General features: G+C 38.5%; 1 protein-coding gene across 1 annotated transcript in view; it reads right to left on the bottom strand.

Moving 5' to 3' along the window:
- The window catches only part of lamc3 (laminin, gamma 3), a 142,011-nt gene that overhangs the window by 64,040 nt on the left and 55,985 nt on the right, over positions 1-21,986 (bottom strand). The window contains exons 5-9 of the mRNA XM_088010845.1: positions 20,915-21,103; positions 19,430-19,547; positions 12,123-12,221; positions 11,189-11,325; positions 10,774-10,893 (exon numbers count right to left, since the gene is read on the bottom strand). Of these exons, the coding sequence (XP_087866971.1) occupies positions 10,774-10,893; positions 11,189-11,325; positions 12,123-12,221; positions 19,430-19,547; positions 20,915-21,103 (663 nt within the window). The remainder of the gene's footprint in view (positions 1-10,773; positions 10,894-11,188; positions 11,326-12,122; positions 12,222-19,429; positions 19,548-20,914; positions 21,104-21,986) is intronic.

Genomic DNA, 21,986 nt, shown 5'->3' with positions numbered 1-21,986 from the left:
ACTTGAAAAGCAATGTTGACGTTTCGCTCCGACTAGTCCGCTTCCACTATCCGGCTTTTGCATCTGCAGGAGACGTGGATACTTTGAGGAATGTTTATCTGATGCGGCGAGGAATTATGTACATTTGTCCAGTTCGTCACTAAAGAGCTACTATAATATTTACACTGCTAAATGGCGAAAAACTCCTGTAAGGAAACTGCAATGTCATCATACACGGAGTAGGCTGTCTGCAGAAAAATGCGGGGCTCTCTCCATGATCATTTCGTAAGATGTAACAAACATATTTCTGACCTCACATTTTGGTAAATGTTATCAAAACCTTTACTTTTTTCAGTTTAAGTTCATCTGTAGTACATCTGATAATAAAATATGCTTGTTAAAAGTATCCCTTGCTTATATCAAGAATACAATTTTTTAAACAAACGTTTTTTTCCTTTCGCAAAAGACGACTTCACATTCAAGTCATTTTCACCGCATCTTTTATTTGCTCTTAAAAAAACAAAAAAAGGTAAAAACGTTCATACAATAACACAATGCTACCGTTCTCTTACCAGATGTGGTTAAGTGAGAGGGAAAAATGACAGGTTGCACGCTTGGTTGCCATCTTGTTTTGGTGCGTAATCGTGTGTGAAGTACATCCTGAGCTCCTCGGGGGCTTAAGAGGGCTTTGGAATTGAGTGGGTGATTTTGCTTGTGAGGGGTCTGTGGCATCATTCAGAGCGATTCAGCCGTCTGATCAGCCAGTATCTGTTCAACCAGGAGTCGGCTTTTATTTTTCGTGCGGTGCCCTTGCGTGCCTCCCCTCCCCCCTCTCATTGGCAGCCACACTGATGAATGTTTTTTTTTTATCTCAACTGCTATTTAAATTGACTTTCTGATACCCTGAAATGAGGCATTTTCCGGCGTTGGTAAAATATTACCGACTGCATAAACAACACGTAGCATCTTATTTTAGTGGAATGCATTATTATGTCAGATTTGTCCTTTCCTCTCTCGGTCTCATATCGTGAATTTCATTTCAAATGAAACATTATGTCCTTCGCACATTGCATTTGAGGCTCTTTACAATAAATCATAACACTATGTCAGCAGAGTGAATGTTATCGCAAGCAACAAAAGTGCCGCAATAACCTTGTTGTATAATTGTACGCGTTTCAATTGAAACTACGTGCAATCACCTTCCGATTTCATTTTTGTATTCCGCCTTATTTTGATCAGACAGCATCCTCACTCGCAGCCTTGTGGGAGTTGCAGAAGTCTCTCCGGATCTATCGGACTGTCAGAACGGCTCCCTTCCTTAACTGCATTCAGCTGAACCCAAAGAGTTTTTCTGTCCAATGTAGCTGTGAATTCTGGCTAGCTCATACCAAAACTGCTTCTTTTATTGATACAGATCTAGCGTTAGGATCAGTAACAGGCTAGTCACTTTTCATCTTCAGTCTTTTCATCTTCAGTCTTCTAGCGTGAAACTAAGTGTCTGGGGTAAAAACTGATTTCTATTTGGAATTGTTCATAATTTCATCCAACTTGTTAAAAAAGTGTCCTTCCATTTGTGGAAAGGTAACACATACAGCATGATGCTGTCGCCACACTTTTACTACTCTGGGTGTGATGTTCTTCTGGTAATATGCTGTGTTGTTCTTGTGCCAGACATGCCATTTGAATTTGAGATCAGAGGCGCTAGTTTTGTTCCAGAGTAACAAATTCTTAAACAATCTAGTGAGATTGTAGGCAGGCCTGGCGCTTGCTTCGGATAAGAACATAAATGTATCCTATAAGTCCAGCTGTAAGTGCACAACAAAGGGGATTGCTGTCACATGGACAACGCAACCAATACTCATCCAAAATTGTCCGCAACGTCTTCAGACGTTTGGCAGCCTCAATGACCAGTTTCAGTTTGATCTGGGGTTTTTTATCAATCTCGCAGACATGTCACGTTTTAGTAATGTCCCTCTGACTCCATGTTTTCTTCAAATACCGATGAGTTTCTTTACTGTGCTGCAGTATGAAAATAGACTAAAAACACTGTCCATTTTTTGATTCTTCTCCTGACTGATAACTTTCTGCAAAGTGATTCTATCCATCCATCCATCTACCCTTTTTTCTTTCCACCTTTTCCCTTTCTAATATCTTCCTTCACACGTAGGGGGTAAAAATAAAAGCTGAGCTTTCCTTTAAGCAAGTAGCAGTGACAGGTTTACTGTGAGGATACATTAATGAGCAGAGCAGAGGACACGATTATTTATATTCATCATCCAACTTTAGGAGCGGGATTTGGAGGAAATGAGAACCAGGCAGTGATTCAATGACGAAGGCTTTTGTTCCATGGGGTAATCGATAGTACTTTCTGTTCAATCCCGTAAGCCATCGCTCATGCCAGACAGACTTCAGATGCAAAGGAAATAGATAATTATTGCTAATCAGACACAAAGGGAGTGGCATGATAAACACCTGCAGTCCAGCCATCGGCATGGAGGACACAGACGGCGTTCTTGCTTCGAGCAAACACGTCTCCGAGGAGTTTGAGATCAATACCAGTTGAAAAGGCTAAACAAATTAAAACAGAAAATCTGTAGCGCAAGAGGGGAAAAAAAGGCTTTCTTATGAAATGCATTTTCAATTAGTGAGACGTTCCTCAGACGGGCTGAGTCACAAATTTACATCTGAAGTAGTTAACCGCGTAGGAATTACAAAAACAAGCAACAGATCGAAACACATTTCCAAGTTTTGTATTTATTTTTTTTTAGTCCCATTTTTTGCAAGTTTAAAACATACAAAAGAAACAAAAAAAAACTAGACATTTTGTTGATAAATTCCATTTTAGCTGTGGCAGCGTCTAAGATGAGTAGAGGAAAAAACATGTTGTTTTAAAAAGGAGTGAATGGTAAAGGATTTTATACGATGGTTTATGCAGAGTATTTATGTGAAAATGAGATCCGTGGTTCTGGAAACCTTTGCATCTTCCCTCCTTTTATTTCTGCCTTTGTTGTGAATAATTACCCTGGATACAGGCCACCACCACCTCTAAATCGCAGGCTGAAATGTGCTCTATATAAAAAAAAACTGACCTGATTTAACCCCAGCCAGAACATCCAGAAAAGTTTGAAAACAACTTTTCATTCCTGATTCCTTATAGAATATTTAGTTATTTTTTTGTTAAAATAATCACATTACAAATGAAACCTCCAGTTCTTTTACTAGAGGTAAGTTATTTGCTCTAACCGCTAATTTTTACCATTGCTTTAAGTAAAAATGTTTTTTTCTTTCAATTTTTTTTTACGGGTTTTGAATCTTTTAATTTATTATTTATATGTGCAATATTTGATGTCTACATACTAAAATTAGTCCATTTTCAAATGTAGGACAAAGGATTTCCAGTTCCCGAATAAGAAACCACCGGAAAAGTGTGGTTTGCATTTTCATCCACCTCTTTTATTCTCAGACCACCAAATGAAATCCACTGCAACCAACTGTGTCCAAAGTTCATTGAACTATTAAGTACTGTGACTTGAACCTCTGCATATTCTCTTTTTTTATTATTTAGACAGAACCGTTGCTGTACAAATATATTAATCACTTACAATTAGCAACATCTAAAATGCATATGGATGAACTTTATCGTTTTGTGTTGGGGAAAAAAGAAAGAGAGAAATTGGAGATGCTGTCAACAACACTCCACGCCAAACCGAACCAAGACACACAGGAGTCTGAAAACACACCACCTCAATTTTAATGCAAGGTGCAAAAACAGTTTAATTATTCCCTGTGATCCATAGAGGCAGCGCTGTCAGCGCATAGGTCTAATTCTCACAATTCACTTGCTTTGGAACTCTAATGCAGAGAGGTGAAATAGCTACAAGGCTTTTAACAATCTCCTCCAGATGCTAATTAAGTCTCATCAGGTGCATAAGTAGCGCCACCTGCTTTTTAAACAATTAAATGTCAGGTGAGTGGTGGGTGTTTTATATTGTATGCTGTTGCTTTATGCACATTGGCAGGATTTATTTGGTTCCATATTGCTGTTCATAGTTTAGGACATTAAAGCAGGAATTAATTAAAACAGCCACACTTCCGCAGTTTCTTTTTTTTTTTTTTTTTTTTTTTTTTTGTAATATTTTCAACATCTATAGAAATTCCTTCCTTGTATTTTTATAAATGTTCAATAAGGCACTAAGTAATTCAAAATATTTTACTTTTTTTGGTTTTAACATTAATGTTAACGTGAAGTTGCACCAATCCTCTGTAAGTGCACGTTACTTTTTTCCTTTTTCAAAATAATACAAAGAAATCAAGCTTGTGGCATTATTTTCCTTTTTCTTTCTTTTTTTCCTTTGCACTCAATCCACATCGAACTGAGGCCAAAACAGGCATGTGGCAAATTGTGATTCTAGGTAGCATTACACCCCCAAGTTTCATGTATTTATATGCATATATTCTGACTCTTCCGTTAACTCGCATTTCTGAAACTCTGTAAAACCGCCTTGTTTTAAAATATGCTCTCTCCAGTGAGTCACTCAGACAAACACCACTCAGGCGACACTCAAAAGCGTAGCCTTTGCCAGCAGAAGATTACTGTTGCTTTAGAGAACAGCCCCAGTAGAGCCACTGATTTTGAGGAACAGACAAGAGGTAATTACCCACATTTGGGGAGTGATACACTGTAATACTGAGTAATGGGAGACTTCCATGTTCACAGAAAATAAAAGTCAACGGTTATTACATCTAAAGTGATTAATTGGGAATGTATATGGCATATACCTTGCATAACTGTGGGTAATGAGCCCAGGAATATAAACATGCGATTAAGCTGGAATTTGCACCTAATGCTCCCTTATGGTTTCAAACACTTGTGTTCAGATGTAGCTTGTAGGTTGTTACAGTGCACGGGTGCCTTTCATTTAATTCTTTTTTTTTTTGTATGTGTTAGCAAAGACAGGACTACCAAAGCACAAGTGCAATATAGCTGCAAAAACAGCACCATTCACAGTGATAAATCATTGCACAGAAAATAAAACATAAACAACCAGTGGATTATTTGTTTAAAATTGTGATCTGGTGCCTATGCATGGCCATGAATTTATATCAATTATTTTAAATAGCATGATAAATTGAAGGAAAATGGCACCTCATGGCTGATAGAGCAGGACAATGTAATCGTCCCCAGTTCTACTTCTGGCCATTTACTGCATGTCTTCCCCTTCAGTCTGTCCTTCAGTCTGTCCTTCAGTCTGTCCCATTTCTAATGAATAAAGTCCAATGGAGCCACAAAAACTGAAGAACATTAAATAAGTGTCATTCCAACTCCAGCTTAGTGTGTGTAAGATGCACAAGAAGCCAAAAGCATATCTGTGACCTGGCAACTCCTCGTCATGACAAATTGATTACACGATCAGTTTAGATAACTAATAAATCATTATTTTCTGTATTTTCAACAAAATCAGGACAAGCTTGAACGTTCTGGTAGCTTTTGCATTTACGTTGCTTTTTAAATACATTTCTCCTCATTCAGATTTCTTCTGTTTTTGCTCATTTGCCACATTAATATGTCTCAGAGTGTCAATAAAATTTCAAATGAAATTGAGGGTTGAAACGATGATTTCACTTATTAGCGCAATAAAGATATTGAAATCAAGCTGACCAAATATGGATAAAGTAATTGTCCTCAAATCCTAATAAATGCTTGCACCACCATTGGCAGCAACAACTGGCATTATGTGGTGCCAGCAACTGGCAACGAGCCTGTACAATTATTGTTTTTTTTTTTTTTTGGTCTATTCTTGTTTGCAAAACAGTTTTAAATTAGATTTGAATGCGGGGCTTTAGACCATGAACAGACTGTTTAAGGTCGTGTCACAGAGTCTCAGTTGTTTTTAATCTAGAGTTTGGCTTTTTTTTTTGTGTGTGTTTGTTTTGGAGTTATTCAGAGGTGGAGTTGGTGCTGTGTTTCAGATCATTTTCCTGCTACACTTGACTTGATGTTCAGACATATTGCTCTAGGGTTTTCTGGTGCAGAGCAGAATTTTTGGTTTATTCTGGCACCATGTTGTCAAACAGGATCTAAATTCGCAGACACATCAGACAGACTGTGAATTTTAGATAAAGCAAGAATATACCACGCGCTTACGTTCTCACTTAGGACAAAAGGCTGGACCTCAGAACATTACTTGTACAAAATCTGAGGGGGGCAAATAATGTTTTCACAACAATGAACATACAACTCATACAAGGCAGTAACTCTTAATGTTTTGGGATTTGCCTCACCACATCCAAGCAGGGTGCAGATGCTTTCATTTTACTTAAACGTACACAAACTGCTGATGAAAAATATCAGCTGTGTCGCCGAGTGCTTCCTTAAAAGTGATCCCTTGGCTACCCAGAAAAGTTTTCAGCCTTTTGCCGTCTGATTTTCAACCAGTTTTCTTTCGCCTCTCAAAGAGATTAGAAGCCTGCTGACTTTGCCGCTGCCGACAGTCTGCCAGGAGCACACCAAGCCGAACTCGCAAGTGATAGATCTCTGCATAACTTTTGGTGAATAGTGGATGAGCTCCCAATCAATCAGAGGATTTAGGCTTCTCTTCACCTCAATTAAATCAGCTCAGTCTGATTAAATCATTGCTGCCTTGCATAAACACGAGTGCCACTGAGGCTCCATCACCGGCTGCCATGGCAACAGTTTGAGGGCGAAGGCTGCGTGGACAAACTGTGAACTTTTAAATATTGCACTAGATAACCTGCGTGTGTACTTTACATAACAGAGAGCCCATCTATCAGGCCATCAATATTTATATACGTTTGTCCGGGGTGTTTTAAACTGCAGTTTCAGGTTTTGAAACCGAGCCTCATAACTGCTTAAAAAAAAAAAAGAAAGACTGGCATGGAGTGAAAAGTGGACAAAACAGGAAGAGTCACTCCAGCAGTTTGGCAGTATTTTAGATATTTAAAACAAAACGATCTAATTAATAATTTGCGATATATTCTTATATCATGATACGTTTTCCCAGCCGTATCGTCCGGCCAAACTCCAGACGTGTTTCTGATGAAGAGATGACAATAAGGAACAATATAAAGCTCAAAAAGTTGATGTAAAATACTAACCCAGCACCCAATCTCCACTTCCAAATAAGATGTAAGTGATGTAAGTGACTTGGAAAATTTGGCAGGCGTTTGGAAATTAAATCAGAATTAGTGAAGATCAGAAGCAGAAGTGCAAAGCTTTGATTAAAAAAAAAAAAGAAATATCAGAAAACAGCCAATTCATTATTTCTTATGAGGGGAGATCGCTTTCTCATCAACAAATATTTGAACAAAGTCAAATTTACTTGCGAGTAAGGTACTTTAAATGAAAACAGGCTGAATATTTATCCATCTCTCACCCATTTACTACAATAGATTTTCTCTTGACTTTCTTATGCGGAAGGTCTTTTTGATTTTGCATGTCTCCAGAAGGCAATGCCACAAGAAAAACTTTACGCGTGCCGGGCTGCAGGTACCCTTTGCAGCAGCTGTGCTTGAATACGAGTGTCAAGAAGCCAAGGGATGTTTATAAAGGGTCTTCTCTTTCTCTCATGAGTTTAGCATAAGGATAACCATATTCTGCTCCGCTCCTTTCTGCTACAGGCAAAGTTCATTAAAATTCTGTCCTTTTCTTCACATTTGTCCTGTTTTCTTTGAGCCCTGCTCCCGCTTCAGGCTCAGCAGGTCGGGTTGTTCTACCGATAGGAAGAAAGATCAACATTACAGGCTTTTCAGCAGATGGCTCCGAGGTCTTGAGACGCTCGGTGTCCCCGTCGGTATGAAGCGCAGCCTTGCCAAGGCAGCCGCAGTCGCTGTCCAGCATATTCAAGTGGCAACCGAAGATCCTGAACGCAGGACAAAAGCAACTGTTTTGTTTGCCAGTAACACTTTCTGGCAGCCACGCTTAAAGTTGCTAAAGAGACTGGAAATCCATCTGTACCAAGTGTTAGGCAGACATTCAGGATAAAACAGGGGGGGGGGGGGGGGGAATATGGCAAGACTTAAGAGTACAAGTTTCTCTAAGTGTAGACACAAAAACACACTCACGACTCTCTGCCTGCATTCATTTATGACGTGTCGGATTTAAACTGAAGCAAAAAAAAAAAAAAAGATCGAGAGGAGGAGGCAATTCACAATGTTTACAAAAATGAAACATCTTCATGTCGAAGGAAAAAGAAGGAGCAATTTTGACATCCCGGCTGGTGTAAGCAACATGTTGGCTTAACTGTCAGGAGGACTCAAAAAAATAATAAAAATAAATAAAAGGTGAGTGCAATTCCGCCTTCCAATTTCCTTTTGCACCGTCTGAAACCCTCCCAATTCTGGCCGACCCTCTTTGTCAAGAACTGTTGAGGAAAAACATCTGCACAGTACTGTCCACTGTTCGGGCAAGGGTTGTTAGTTTTGGAACTGACCAAGCTAAACAGTTTCTTATTTTCCCTGGAAAGCCAGTAGAATTACTGATTATTAAATATGAGCAAGCCCAAGAGAAACTAAAGCAAGAACAAAATAATAACACAAAAAACACTCACTCAATCACAGAATGGCATTTTGTGTGATGCTAGACGCTGTGTTGTCACTCAGAATATCTCCAACGCTTGTGAAGATGCACAGTGGAGGGATTTCAGTGCAAAAATGCAAATTAAAAATAAATAAATAAATAAGAAAACAGCCGGAGCAGAGAGAGGGAAAACTAGAGCCGTTTCCAAAGCAGCTGCCACTTTGGTGTAATCTTTAAAGTGACTCTGCACATGCACAACTATGAAAAAGGCAAGAGAAAATGAGATCATTATTAGCAATGCCACTGTAACAGATGTGTGTATACGTTATGTAGAGAAAAACCATAAACAAGCGCTGCACAAAGTAGATAACCATGCTGTCGCGAAGCTGTTCGTAGGCAGTTGGGATGCTAATCTGTGCAACGTGGCCTTCAGAGACACCAAAGAAGACTGGGAAAATAACGGCAGCCGTAAAAAAGAAAAACATTTCTAACTGCACATGTCCATGTTTATTAATGTTTACTATCTGTCACGGCATATAATTATTCATTTTAGAGTTATATGCACAGATTGACAAATTCAAACTGGCACGTCAGTGACTTAGCAGTGCATTTCTAATAATGTTTGACAAATTATGCCAGACCACCATGCTTTGTCGCAGCCTCTTTCAGCACAGCGCTTCTCATCCGTCTAGAAAAGAAAAAAAAGACGCCCCAAGATGAAGTTGTTCTCTGTGATCACGCATTCTGGGCATTAAAAACCCAGAGACTTCAGGGTTAATGGGATTGCTCCTGTTTTGCTTCTGGCTGAGGTCTGAGTGATGGCCGGAGGGAATCTGAGAAGATGGCCAAAACCGACTTAGCGGAGACAAGAGGAAGTCAAGCCAATTTTCACTTTGTTGGTTCTCCAGCTTTGCCAAGGCATCCAATTCCATCAGGCGTTTGCTGCTGGGGCAGCTGATGAAAAGGGGCTCAAAGTCTGGTAGCTTGGACAGATTATTCTCTTATCTTCTAATGGCTCTGAGAAGAATTTTTTTTATTTTTTTATTTTTTTGGAAGTAATGATATCAGAATAACCATCATATGAACTGCAGCCAAAATGCAGGAGTATGGGGAGGAACAACAAGGATGAGCAAAAGACATTACAAACTATTACATCTTCCAGCTGGAGGGTTTTTTTAAACTTGTATATTGTATCTTTCAACAACATTCACTAAAATAATTTAAAGCATAATCAGTGCATCATAAAGAATAGTAAAATGTCTTAAAATTAATTGGATGTAGAATAAAGCATTAAAATATGTCTTCAGTGGAGATTTAAAATGTTCCAGTGTTTGTACACATCTAATATTTAGAGGCAGATTATTCCAGAGTCTGGACTGTGGCCTAAAAACAAGTCCGTCTCCTCAGGGTTTGAGTGAAAATCTTAGGATGAATAAATAAGATAAGTAACTTTTTAGTGAAGTCTCCAACAGGGGAAAACAACATTAAAATTATCCGAAAAACTGTCATTTGTGCAGATCTCGCTTTTATTTAATTTTATTTATTTCAGTCTGCAGTTTTTGGAGGTGATTGAGCAGACAAGGTGTATTGATACATCCAGCAACCTTAGTTAAAGCATCATATTATTATAAGTAGTTGTTAGCCGATAAAGCAAGCTATTACTGATAGCGCCTTCAATTCAATTAAAAAACTCTCTCTTTAAAAGCTTAACCTGTGGTTTTAAATCATACTAATAAGACAGAAGTGATTTAGTTTTTACAAAATGACTGCTTTTCACTATTGGAAATTTTTCTAGGTAGTTTAATTTGTCTTTCATTAAAGAAGATAAAAAAGGTCTAAGTGGCCTGGTGACTGGCTGTTTGCAGCAACTAGTGGAGAAGTGGCAGTCAAAAACTGAAACCAACATTAAACCGCTATGTTTTGTTCTGGAAACCGGCCTGTGCTCAGTTTCAATGCTACAATGACAACATGCTGAGGTGACAAAGTGTTCAAATTACAAAAATCCACATAAAGTCATTTTTAAGGCCTCTACATTTCTTGCAACTTCAGGAATCGATGACACAGGAAAAACTGCAAAAGCCCAGATTCACCAAACTCCTTGCCACCACACCGCAGCAAAAATCAATTCAAGTTCCACATTTCAAGACAAGCACTTTTTTTTTCATTACACCAAATTATATTCCTCCACTGAGCTTCAAAATATCAATCCAATTTTATGGATTTGTTGATATGTTTTGGTGTTTTGCTTTCTGACTCACCGGGGGCTCTGTAGAAACCAGTGTCTTCCTCATTAAGAGGCAGCAGGTAGACTTCACCTTCCTTCCACAGCAGGGGGTACCTCAGGCCTCCGGAGAACTCTCCCCACCAGCCGTCCTGATCTGTGACCAGAAGGAGTTTTGAAATTCAAAATATTATCCTCCGTTTCAGCGATAATGACATCGTTAACAATTACAGCTGGAAAGGTAACGTTTCTGTACAGATAACTTGAAATTGAAGTTTTGGATATTAAATTGGTCACTTACACACCAAAACTTCAAGACACTCGAGCAACAGCCAGCTGAATTAAACATTCATTTATAGCAAAGAGTATACCACAATAGAAATGTATGTATGAAGCTGGGTGTATGCAGAAATAATTCATCTATGTATGCAGGTTGATTAGCTTTGACATACCTTCAACGAAGTCTGAGGTGATGTCAGTGGCTCTGTAGTGATTGGACGAGTAGCAGGCGAATGAGTGACCAAAGCAGAAACATGGCTGGCAGCCTGCTGGGTGCTCTCTTTGCATGTTGAAAAATCCTGGCTTGCATCTGTAGGTTTCATACACAAATGGACACGCAACCATGTAGTCAAAATAAAACCCAAGATAACCCACCATCTGCTTTCGAGCAGTTTAATGCGTCCCACATTCTCACTGTCCCTTAAGGTTCAGCCGCAGAGACGCCGGCTGATGCGCACTGCGGGGCCGAGGAGGAAAAGGAATAAGTGAGTTCAGCCGCAAGGTCCGCGAGCTCTGACCTATACACAGCTACTGGCATATGGGTGGGACAGGAACACTGCTAAAAATCACCCCTTGCACTAGTCACATTACACAGGAGAGGAACTTGTTCAATGAGCTGTGAAATTCAGTGGAAAGAAAAAAAAAGAAAAGTCAAACAGGGACCACGGTATGATTCAGTGGTCCAGGAGTGGGAGCCGTGGAGCCGTGTGTGTTTCCATTGAAACAATGAGTGTATCAGTTTGATCGTGTGTCCTGGAGGAAAATATAAAAGAGGGAAACGGTTGAGTACACTGTAGTAGTCGGGGAAATAGGCAACAGCAAACAAAATGGGTTAAACTTTTGCCTTCTCTTTCTTCACTTTTTTTTTTTTTTTTTTTTTTCCATTTTGCTGCGCCTGGTTAAAGTGGCGACCTAGCTTCTGAGGATAATTGGTGCAATTCATGTTAGGAAACATTACTTCCCATTATTACAAAAGATGTTTTTTTACAGTTGAAAGCAAAAAAAAAATCATGAGTTGTTCTTCTTATGAGGGACTTAAATAGTTACCTTAGCAACCACAAGGTACATACGCACAAAGGTGACATAAGCAACAAACTTCTCACCCACCTATTGCAGCTCTGCCCCTCCACGCTTGGCTTACAGTAGCAATGCCCGTCCATGGGGGAGCACTGATCCAAACTCCCGCTGGGCTCACACTCACACGGCCTACAGACAAGTGATGTCAAACGGAATATTTTTAATCTGCTTATGAATATATATTTACATAGGAGAACACATATTTCAAAGAATAAAGCATCACATCTGAGAGATTAAAAAAAAACGGCTTTACCTTTCAGTGATTAACCTTCATCGTCATCATATGGAGAAAATAGAAATCTGTGTTTACCAGCGTCTCATTTCGAGAGGGAGTTAACGTCGGGGTTATTGCTGCCATTGACGTTTCTTTGTTTATCTTTTACACAGACAGAAACCCCTGGATTAAAGCCACCGTGTTTAGATGTGTCTGTTCAACACATGAAGTCATTCACAGAGCTACTGCTGTCGTTAACGTAGGGCGCTCCGTTTCTAACGCAAAGGACTCCCTGTATTTAACCGTGTCTTGTTAAGAGATAAAACTAATGATGGCTGTCTTGCAGCCATTAACTATATATTATATGTTCTGTAAACCAGAAAGAACTCCTGGTTGAGTGTTTTATATTTGTTTCAGCCAAGTCTTTGTCCTGCACCGATTCAAGAGATCAGCGTTTAAGTTTCTAAAAGAAGAAACAGACCAGGTGAAAACTGCAACTGTGGAGTTCATGGCACAAAACCACTGCAGACCAAAAAGAATATAGATATTTTATTTTATTTCCCCTCTCCTCCCCACAAGAAACATCTTGTTGAACCCCATGTATGTTGTTTGCAGGCTCTCCCCATGCAGCTCTCTTGGCAATCAATCCAGCTTTTGCCTACAGTCCAAAAACATCCACGTTAGGTTAACTTGTCTTCCTAAATTGCCCTTGGGAGCGGGTGTACCTGTGCATGGTTGTTTACTCTGTGATGAACCTGGCAACCTGTCTACGATGTGCTGTCACCAATAACCCCCTGGCACAGCATTTTGGTAAGACAACATCACACCAACGGTCAAACACAGTGGTGGTGTGATGGACTGGGGTTTGATTTGTTGCTTCATGACCTGGATGACTTGCCCTGATTGATGGAGTGATATTCCCTGGAAGGAGAACATCTGGCCATCAGTTTGTGACCTTAAGTGCAAGCACACTTGGGTTATTTGGCAGAACAGTGATCCAAAGCAGACCAACAAGCCTATGTGTGAAAGCAGCACTGACTAAAATCTGACTGCAGGATGGCTGTGGCATAAACTTAATTGGAGCGTTCACGATCAAAAACCCTTCATCCTGAAAGATTCAAGGGTGATAAGAAGAAAGAATAGAATGTAAGAGAGGAAGTATTTTTTCTCAGCACTATAATCGAATAGAAGATGGACCAGTTTGAAATATAAAGTGCCTTTTGATAACATTTATTGTGAATTGGTGCTACGAAAATAAATTGAAAGGAATTAGATTTAAAGGGACATAGCACATAGTGCTATTTTATAGCATAATAAAGTAACTATGTTAACTTCAGTTGTTAAAAAAATGCTATATATACATCAAATATGACTTGAAAGAAAGTTTACTTAAAATTAGGCCTCCGTCTCTTTAAAAACACTCTCTTTCTGAAACTCCGCCTTCAGGAAGTCATCCACTAACCCTTTAACAACGTTTTATTAGCGTTACACTAAGAAGTAGCTCCTATAATGAGCTGACCAGATGCACAGTTCAATCAGGTGTTTGCTAATTGCTGCTGGCTAGTCTGAAGGAGCTGAGTTGGTGGAGTTGCACGGGAGTGCTGCTTTGTGACATGGAAGCTCGGATGCACGGAAACTGCAGCTCTTCGTAGGAGCTGCACCTTGAAGGTGCCGCTAGGTCCACCCAGGCGTTTTGCACAGCTGAATGGTTGCCATGGGAGATTAAAGGATTTTTCAAACATGCATGAAAAAAAAAAAAAATCAAAGCAATACTTCAAGTATGTGTTTGATGAAGGAATAACATTATAACAAGATGTAAAGCTCAGAAAATGTCAATTTTGCCGATACTTCCCCTTTAATAGAATATACCGGAGTAGTAAGCATGTGTAGTGTCTACATACTGTACATTTGGGGATATTATAGTTAGAATAAAACAACATTCATATGCAAAAATAATTATTATTGTCTATGCTCATTTAAAGGACTGAGATTTCTCCTTCAGAAGGTTCAACAACATTGATGCAGATATTTAAGTTGGAAATTTTATCCAGATACGTCACAGTTACAAAGACGCAGTCTAACAAATCACGTATGAGATTTCTTTACACAACAAACACGATGGAAGAGACAAGCTGTTGAATGAGACATAAAGACTCTCTCGAGTAACTCTGATAAAACTCAAGAGAGAAAGCGTGCGAGTCGACAGTCGCTTGAAATTTGTCCAAATGTGTTTGATTGTGTTCATTGATTGATTCCTTGTGTTTGAGACTGTAACATAGAATCTATTTCAATGAGGTGCCATTATAAATAATTCAATTATCCCAAGGCAAGCTGCCTATACTTGTTTCTGCTCTAGTGGTCCGGGTAATTCACACCTCAGCTAAACAGCCAGAGTTTGCTGCATGAATGACAGTACGCAGTGTGTGTGCGTGAACGCATGCTGCCATAGGCTTATGGACAGTATTCTGACGGACCGTCTCTGCTCTAATGAACGCTCTCTCTTATCTATGACAAATTTGCAGAAACAAATCAAAGTCGGAGAATAAAATTTATCAGAAAGTGGGTAACATAATTTAAAGAATATGTATGTTTTTACAATATACGAACTATAGCTAAACAAATTTGTTTTTTTTTTATACCAATTCTTTTTTGGTTGTGTAAGTTTCTTTATTCCATTTAAAAACAACAACAACAAAAAACAAAAACAAGAATGAACAAGGCCGACACACTACCAGGTTTCAAAGAAGGCCATAAATTCAAAGCTGTAATCCAGTATTTTGCTGCGCTCTTGATTAAAACCAAATAAAAAAAATCTGCTCACTTTGCTTGAATTTATGAAGCATTTACTGCCAACCATAAATGCAATATTGTGAAACAAATGTCCCCTTATTTAATCTTATTACAGCAACTTTGGGAAACCTGCTTTTGAACCCCTAGTCTACAGTGTTATCACAATATCCAGAGTGAGGTGGTAGAAATAATAGTCGATTTAAGCAATCATTGATATTCAATTCAACACTATAATAACTTAGTATTCATCAGGCAGCTACAGTGTATGCAAGGATAGACTTCTCAGGAATTTAAATATGGCAAAACTACTCCTCTGGCACACATGTGCACCATCCTGTACATTAACATGCAGGGTCGCGTGCACGGTTATTTAGTATGAGCTCTTCAAGGTCAGACAAAGTTGAAATGCCCCTTTTATCATGAAAAACGCATGCAGCGGGTCAATGCATCTTCAAGATGCAAGAAAGGTGTGCAGAGAAACTCTAAAATTGGCTTTTAGTGTGCAGAGTCTGAGGTCTAAATGTGGCTCATACCTCAGGAATGAAAGCAACTCTGCCTGTCTTGAAATCAATTGAAACCCTCTGAGCTCATTCTTGTGGCATGCTGGAATTATCAATAACAGAGGCGAGTTCTAACGCAGAGAAACAATATGCGATATGTCAGAGAATGCAGTGCTTGTATAGAGTTTTACTGAAGCGACACTGAAAATATCTGAAGATATCCGTCAGTCTAAGGTCATGTCAATGGATAATTTACAAAAATGGGAACTCGCTACCGCTTTAACACATTTTGGTGAAATTCTGAATTTATGTGAAACACAAAAACAGATCAGAAACAAGTCAACATGCTCCTGTAATTAAACATTCAGCAAATTAAAAGCTTGCTGAAGGATCTTCAGCCTTGCACCGTTTGCCATGTGTCACATCCTAACCTTATTCAGGATGATGAATGTCAAGAATGTCGGTGTTCACAATAGAGGAAAAAAAATAACAATTTAGCAGTGGTAACTGAATGAAGAGTTTGTTTCTATAACCAAGCAAGTTTACGCTAATGTTTTAAGTATATCTTAAGTGTATGCAAAAGACGATGAAAGGATTTCAACCCATGGTTTGTTATAGTCAATGTCCCCCACATGGTGCGTAAATAGTCAATCCATTTATGGAGTTAGATTTGTTTTGTAATTATTGAATGAAAAAAAAAAAAAAGAAAAGAAACATCAAACAAAAAAAGCAGTATTCACCAAAAAAGAAAAAAAAATCATGTCAAACAAAAACAGAGTATTGATCAAAACTTTTGGATTTTCAAAAAAAAAATGTTTCAAACAAAAAATATTTCAATCAAATTGTAAGAATTATTTTAAAAATTGCTTTAAAAACTTTTTTTAATTGAAATCACTAATTTCTGTTTGAAACTTTTATTTTTGTATATCAGAATTTTTTGGTTGACAACCTAAGTTTTGTGGTTGAGATTCTAAGTTTTTTTTTTTTTTTTTTTGAAGCTCCTGTTTTTTGGTTGAACTCAACTTTATTTGGTTGCAAATCTCACATGAACATCCGGGGCGGGACTTAAGGACGAGCAATGTAAGACGTGTTCCGATTGGATAGCGCTGCCTAAAGCGGATGACTCCCTGAGATCTCAGAACTCTGTCCCGAACTGCAGGGCTTCGGTGACGGGACACAGAATGTGAATGGTAAGTAATCTTCACAAAATTACACCGTTTAGCAGCTTCTAAAGTGTCCACCCTGTTTCAAAGAAGAAATCTTACACAGCTTATGACGACAGTCACATATTTTGTCTGCCGCGATCCCCGGTAGCATATTGTGCTAATGTTAGCACTATGTAAAGTTCATAAACTAGGCTTGTGTAATATTCGCCTGTCTTTATGTTGAATTCGTTAACCAGCGCACCTCTCTCGATTGGCATTAAGCGTGGAAAATACCAAATATATCTTGAGGAAATATGTGTTAAAAACTGTTGCGTAATCCTCCCTGTGTGTGTATTAACTAGCACTGAAGCTAAAGTGGGAAAACAGCGGATAGTTGCACCAATGTTATTAGGTCCACGTTAATCTGCGCCACACGTCAAATGACTGTGCAGATTATTTATTTACCAAGCACATAATCAGTGTTGTTGATGAGGGGAGGCAATGTAACTCTTAAATATATATTTTCTTCCAGATGTAAAATGTAAAACTAAGCTGGTATATTTTCACATAATTTCTGTGTTTTTTATTATTTTGTGTGTGTGTGTCTTGTACTTAGTTTTATTTCGAATTAGATGTAATATGCCTTTTGCTGTGTTATATTAAATTAAATTGGTGTTCTCCTAATTCCCCATTCTAGTATGACCAGCAGAGTGCAGCTGAAGCAGGATACGCTTGTAGGTCTTACTGATTCCTCCAGCTGCTAGAGACAATCAGAACATGAGGATGGAGAGACCAGCAAGTGTTGAGTCAGAGAAGGTCAGGTAGGGAAGTAAGTGTTGCTTTTAAGGGCCAGGTGTGTTTGGCTAAATATATTTATACAAGTCAGTTTGTTTATTGGTTTTAAAACTAATGCATGCTTATGTGTTGATAATGATACATTGTAATAAAAATACAAAAATTACCACCAACATCCTGGCAGAAGTAATAAACAAGTTTATATCCGAGCTTTTTTTTTGCATCTGGAACACATAAAAGCGAATTACCAAATTTGCTTTATTCCCTGTTATGTTATTCGGTTATTTCTCCCTTTTTCATCCTCACTGCAGCTGGAGCTGGACTGGAGTTATGTTTGGCTTTGGTGGCTTCTTGGATGGAGACATCAATTAAAACTCTTAAAAAAGACCCAACGTTAACATAACAGGGAATAAAGCAAATTTGGTAATTCGCTTTTAATGTGTTCCAGATGCAAAAAAAAAAAAAAAAAAAAAAACTTGGATATAAACTTATTACTTCTGCCAGGATCCTACCTGGCGCTGGTTAACGAATTCAACATAAAGACAGGCGAATATTACACAAGTCTAGTTTATGAACTTTACATAGTGCTAACATTAGCACAATATGCTACCGGGGATCACGGCAGACAAAATATGTGACTGTCGTCATAAGCTGTGTAAGATTTCTTCTTTGAAACAGGGTGGACACTTTAGTAGCTGCTAAACGGTGTAATTTTGTGAAGATTACTTACCATTCACATTCTGTGTCCCGTCACCGAAGCCCTGCAGTTCGGGACAGAGTTCTGAGATCTCAGGGAGTCATCCGCTTTAGTCAGCGCTAACCAATCGGAACACGTCTTACATTGCTCGTCCTTAAGTCCCGCCCCGGATGTTCATGTGAGATTCGTAACCAAAAAACGTTGAATTCAAGCAAAAAACAGGAGCTTCAAAAATAAAAAAAACTTAGAATCGGAACCAAAAACTTAGGCTGTCAACCAAAAAATTCTGATATACAAAAATAAAAGTTTCAAACAAAATTAATAATTTCAATTATAAAAAAAAGTTTTTAAAGCAAGTTCTTTTGTTTTAAGAAAAATAATTCTGACAATTTGATTGAAATGTTTTGGTTTTTTTTTTGAAAATTTTGTTTTTGAAAATCCAAAAGTTTTAATCACAACTCTATGTTTTTGTTTGGCATGATTTTTTTGTTGTTGTTGAATACTACTTTTTTTGTTCGACGTGACGTTTTTTTTTTTTGATTGATTGAATAATTGTGAAACAAATCTAACTCCATATCCATTGTTCTACATTTTACATTGAGAAACTGCATGCAATTTTAGAACATCTACAATTTATGAGCGCAACAGAGAAGCTTCACAGTCAACTACCACATGAAACACATCTGTGTCAAACAATGATCATAACAGAACCATAGCTTAGTCTTTGGCTAAGCAAGTACTTAATCCAAATCTACACTGCAAATGACTGTAAGAAGGGGAAATTTGAACTCTTTACATGTGTGATGCACTCTAAAATATGTGTTCATAGACTATTGACTTGTGGATTATATATATATATATATATATATATATATATATATATATATATATATATATATATATATATATATATATATATATATTGTTTTTTTTTTGCACACAGCAGGAAACCACTTGACACCTGTTTGTGGTCCAAGTAAACAAAACTTCCTGACTCTAATTTCAACTTCAGCCACACTTCCTACAATCAGAAAGTTGCTGTGCAACTTTCTGATTGTGCATTTCATATCTATATTTGTCTTGTAAAATACTTGGCTCATCAGAATGTCTTAATCCTCTTTTCATAATTTAAATAATCTGTGGGATCAAACTAGCTTTCTTGAACATTAGTATTCGTGACTGTGCGCATTGTTCACCTGCAGCCACCAGGACCCAGAGAGTGGAAGCCAGCCTGACACATGTCGCACTTCTCTCCTGTCACGCCAACTCGACACCGACACCTTCCTTCTCCATCGCACTGCAAACTTAATGAGCCTGCAAGGGAAACAGACAGATCATACAGGAGCATAAAAGAAGGCACTGCCTCGTAAACAGGAAACAGTGGAAGGCACTTTGAAAAGAAAAATCACCCCAATAAAGATTATTGAAAATCACATTAGACGAGTCAATACGTCAATAATACCTTTTCACAATGGGGTTAATGGGATATCTTGTTATCGACTTTCCTTTGACAAACTTCAAACATAATCATAGAAGAGCAGGATGTAATCCATCCGCTGCACCGATATTGTGCGACTTCAGCTAATGGACAAAAGAGACCAGCTGGGGCAGAAAGAGGAGAATAAAGGGAGCCTGATGGAGTCTGTTATAACCTTTGATCAATATAATGGACTCCAACAGCTCAGTGCAATCACCTTACACTATTTATATGCAGGGCAAATCATTTTCGTCTGTGACCTGATGATGGTGGCCGAACCAAAAGTTCCCCATGGCTTAATGAGCAGTGAAGCACTTCCCTGATGATGTCCAGTGACTCGGCTGGATCAAATCACACCTGCACATCTGATTGAAGTCATTCCTTTAATGATCAAGTGATTATAAATCTGATGAGATGTTCAAGGGATTAGATGAGCAATATTTCTTAAACTATAAGGATAAAGAACTGACGCTCTCTAGTAAAGTTGGACAGCTGTAAAATCTATGGGATTAAGCAGGGAATGCGGCATTATTAATATTTTAAAACTCCTGGCCATAACTTTTGTAAACAGTAATACCACTGTGCAATTTTATATGCTGACTTCACTAAATCATTCGATTCTGCAGATTATGAACTTTTATCAAGATGAGTGTTTTCTACACGATTTAGTAAAATCCCTCTGAATTGGTTCATAAAATACTCTCTGTAGGAAACAATGCTTTAGCACCCCTTCAAATAACTAACCAAAGTATTCTCCCCAAAGGATCAATGTTTCCCCCTAATATTATTGTCCAGTTTTAGAAAAGAGTTGGGACAGAAACTAACAGCACAATTAATTGTGTTGAATTTTACTCAACATGCTTTTAAATATTCAACAATTTGCAAGTCGTTTGTTTGGCATTCAACACTGTGTTTCTTTCTTTGAGCTGTCCCCATTTGTTATATTTTATTTTTTTTAGCATTTCTGACAGTAGTCTTGGCTAAAAACTGCTAAGGATTATGTCTACACTTTCATACTGAGCAAGACTCCAAGGCAGAAAGTATCTTAAGGTAAGGCTACATAAAAACTGTGGTATTACTTATATTATAGCACTGAGCCCAGTAGCTAGTCTTTATTTTTCATGAGAGTACTCACGAGAGCGGCAAAATTAGCAGGCAGTGATGGGTTGTAACTGAGATTTAAGGTGCCATATGTGTGGCTTACCATTGATATTGCAGTTGCAGGGCAGACACGCCTCTTCCGGATCCTTCCTGTAGTGATTTTCCTTGCATCGTTCGCAGTGGGGACCATTAGTGTTGTCTCTGCAGCTCACACAGCGCCCCCCGCTGCCGGTGCTCCTGTACTGCTCCATGTCAAACACGCACTCGTCTGATCTCCCGCTGCAGTTGCACTCTGAGTGATGTAAAAAAATAAAAAAAAAGACAGGAAAAGAGAGAAGGCACAAGGTCAAGTGAGGAGAATCAGGGAAAGCATGGAAAGAGAGCCAAAGAAGAAAAGGAGGTTATAAAAGAAACCCATCAGAAATAGATGCAGAGGGAGAGGCACACAGACAGGGAATACAGTATGTGTGAGGGATTATGTGTTCTGGGATTGGATCATAATTTAGAGGCTCGTTGCTAATCTCATTTCACACGGGCCTAATGAGAAGCCAATCGGCTGTCAGGGGGCACTTAGATAACACTAATTCATGTTTATACAAGAGCAAATTACTCAGCTGATAACGCACCATCAAAGCCCTCGTAGCCCTTGTATCAAATCCCTCCTTAGTTTACCAGATACCCTGAGGGGGGACTTAGGTGAAATTGCCCATTTTATTATGAATCCGGCTCTCTGTTGTGCTCAAAATAACCATACGATAACTGTTTCCTTTTAATGAGACGTCTCTGCAGTATTCACCTTACATAATCGGTTTATATAAAACCTAGCATCGCAGCGCTGGGCTTAATGAAATTTATTTTAAGTAGCTGGAAATGTTGTTTAAAAATATTTAGTCAATAAAAATAAGTTGAGTGTTTAAGGGTACACCGCACTTAAACAGTGCCATTACAAGTATCCCGGGCTTTAAATGTCTCACAGAGCACTGCTTAATCCGGAAACTTAGAGAGTGATGGCACAACTGGAAACCAGAGACCCCCACGCCTACCACTACACGTTTTACCTCATTTGGTTGTTAGCGTCACCAAAAAAAGAAAAGAGCAAAACATAATTGTTTTGTCATCAAAACCCTACAAGACCAAGACCAGACATTATTTATATATATATATATATATATATA

Source organism: Poecilia mexicana, unplaced genomic scaffold (assembly GCF_051168715.1).
Source record: "Poecilia mexicana isolate PSO_F unplaced genomic scaffold, ASM5116871v1 scaffold_12, whole genome shotgun sequence".
In the NCBI taxonomy this organism is placed as follows: Eukaryota; Metazoa; Chordata; class Actinopteri; order Cyprinodontiformes; family Poeciliidae; genus Poecilia; species Poecilia mexicana.
This window is presented reverse-complemented; position numbering and strand designations above follow the sequence as displayed.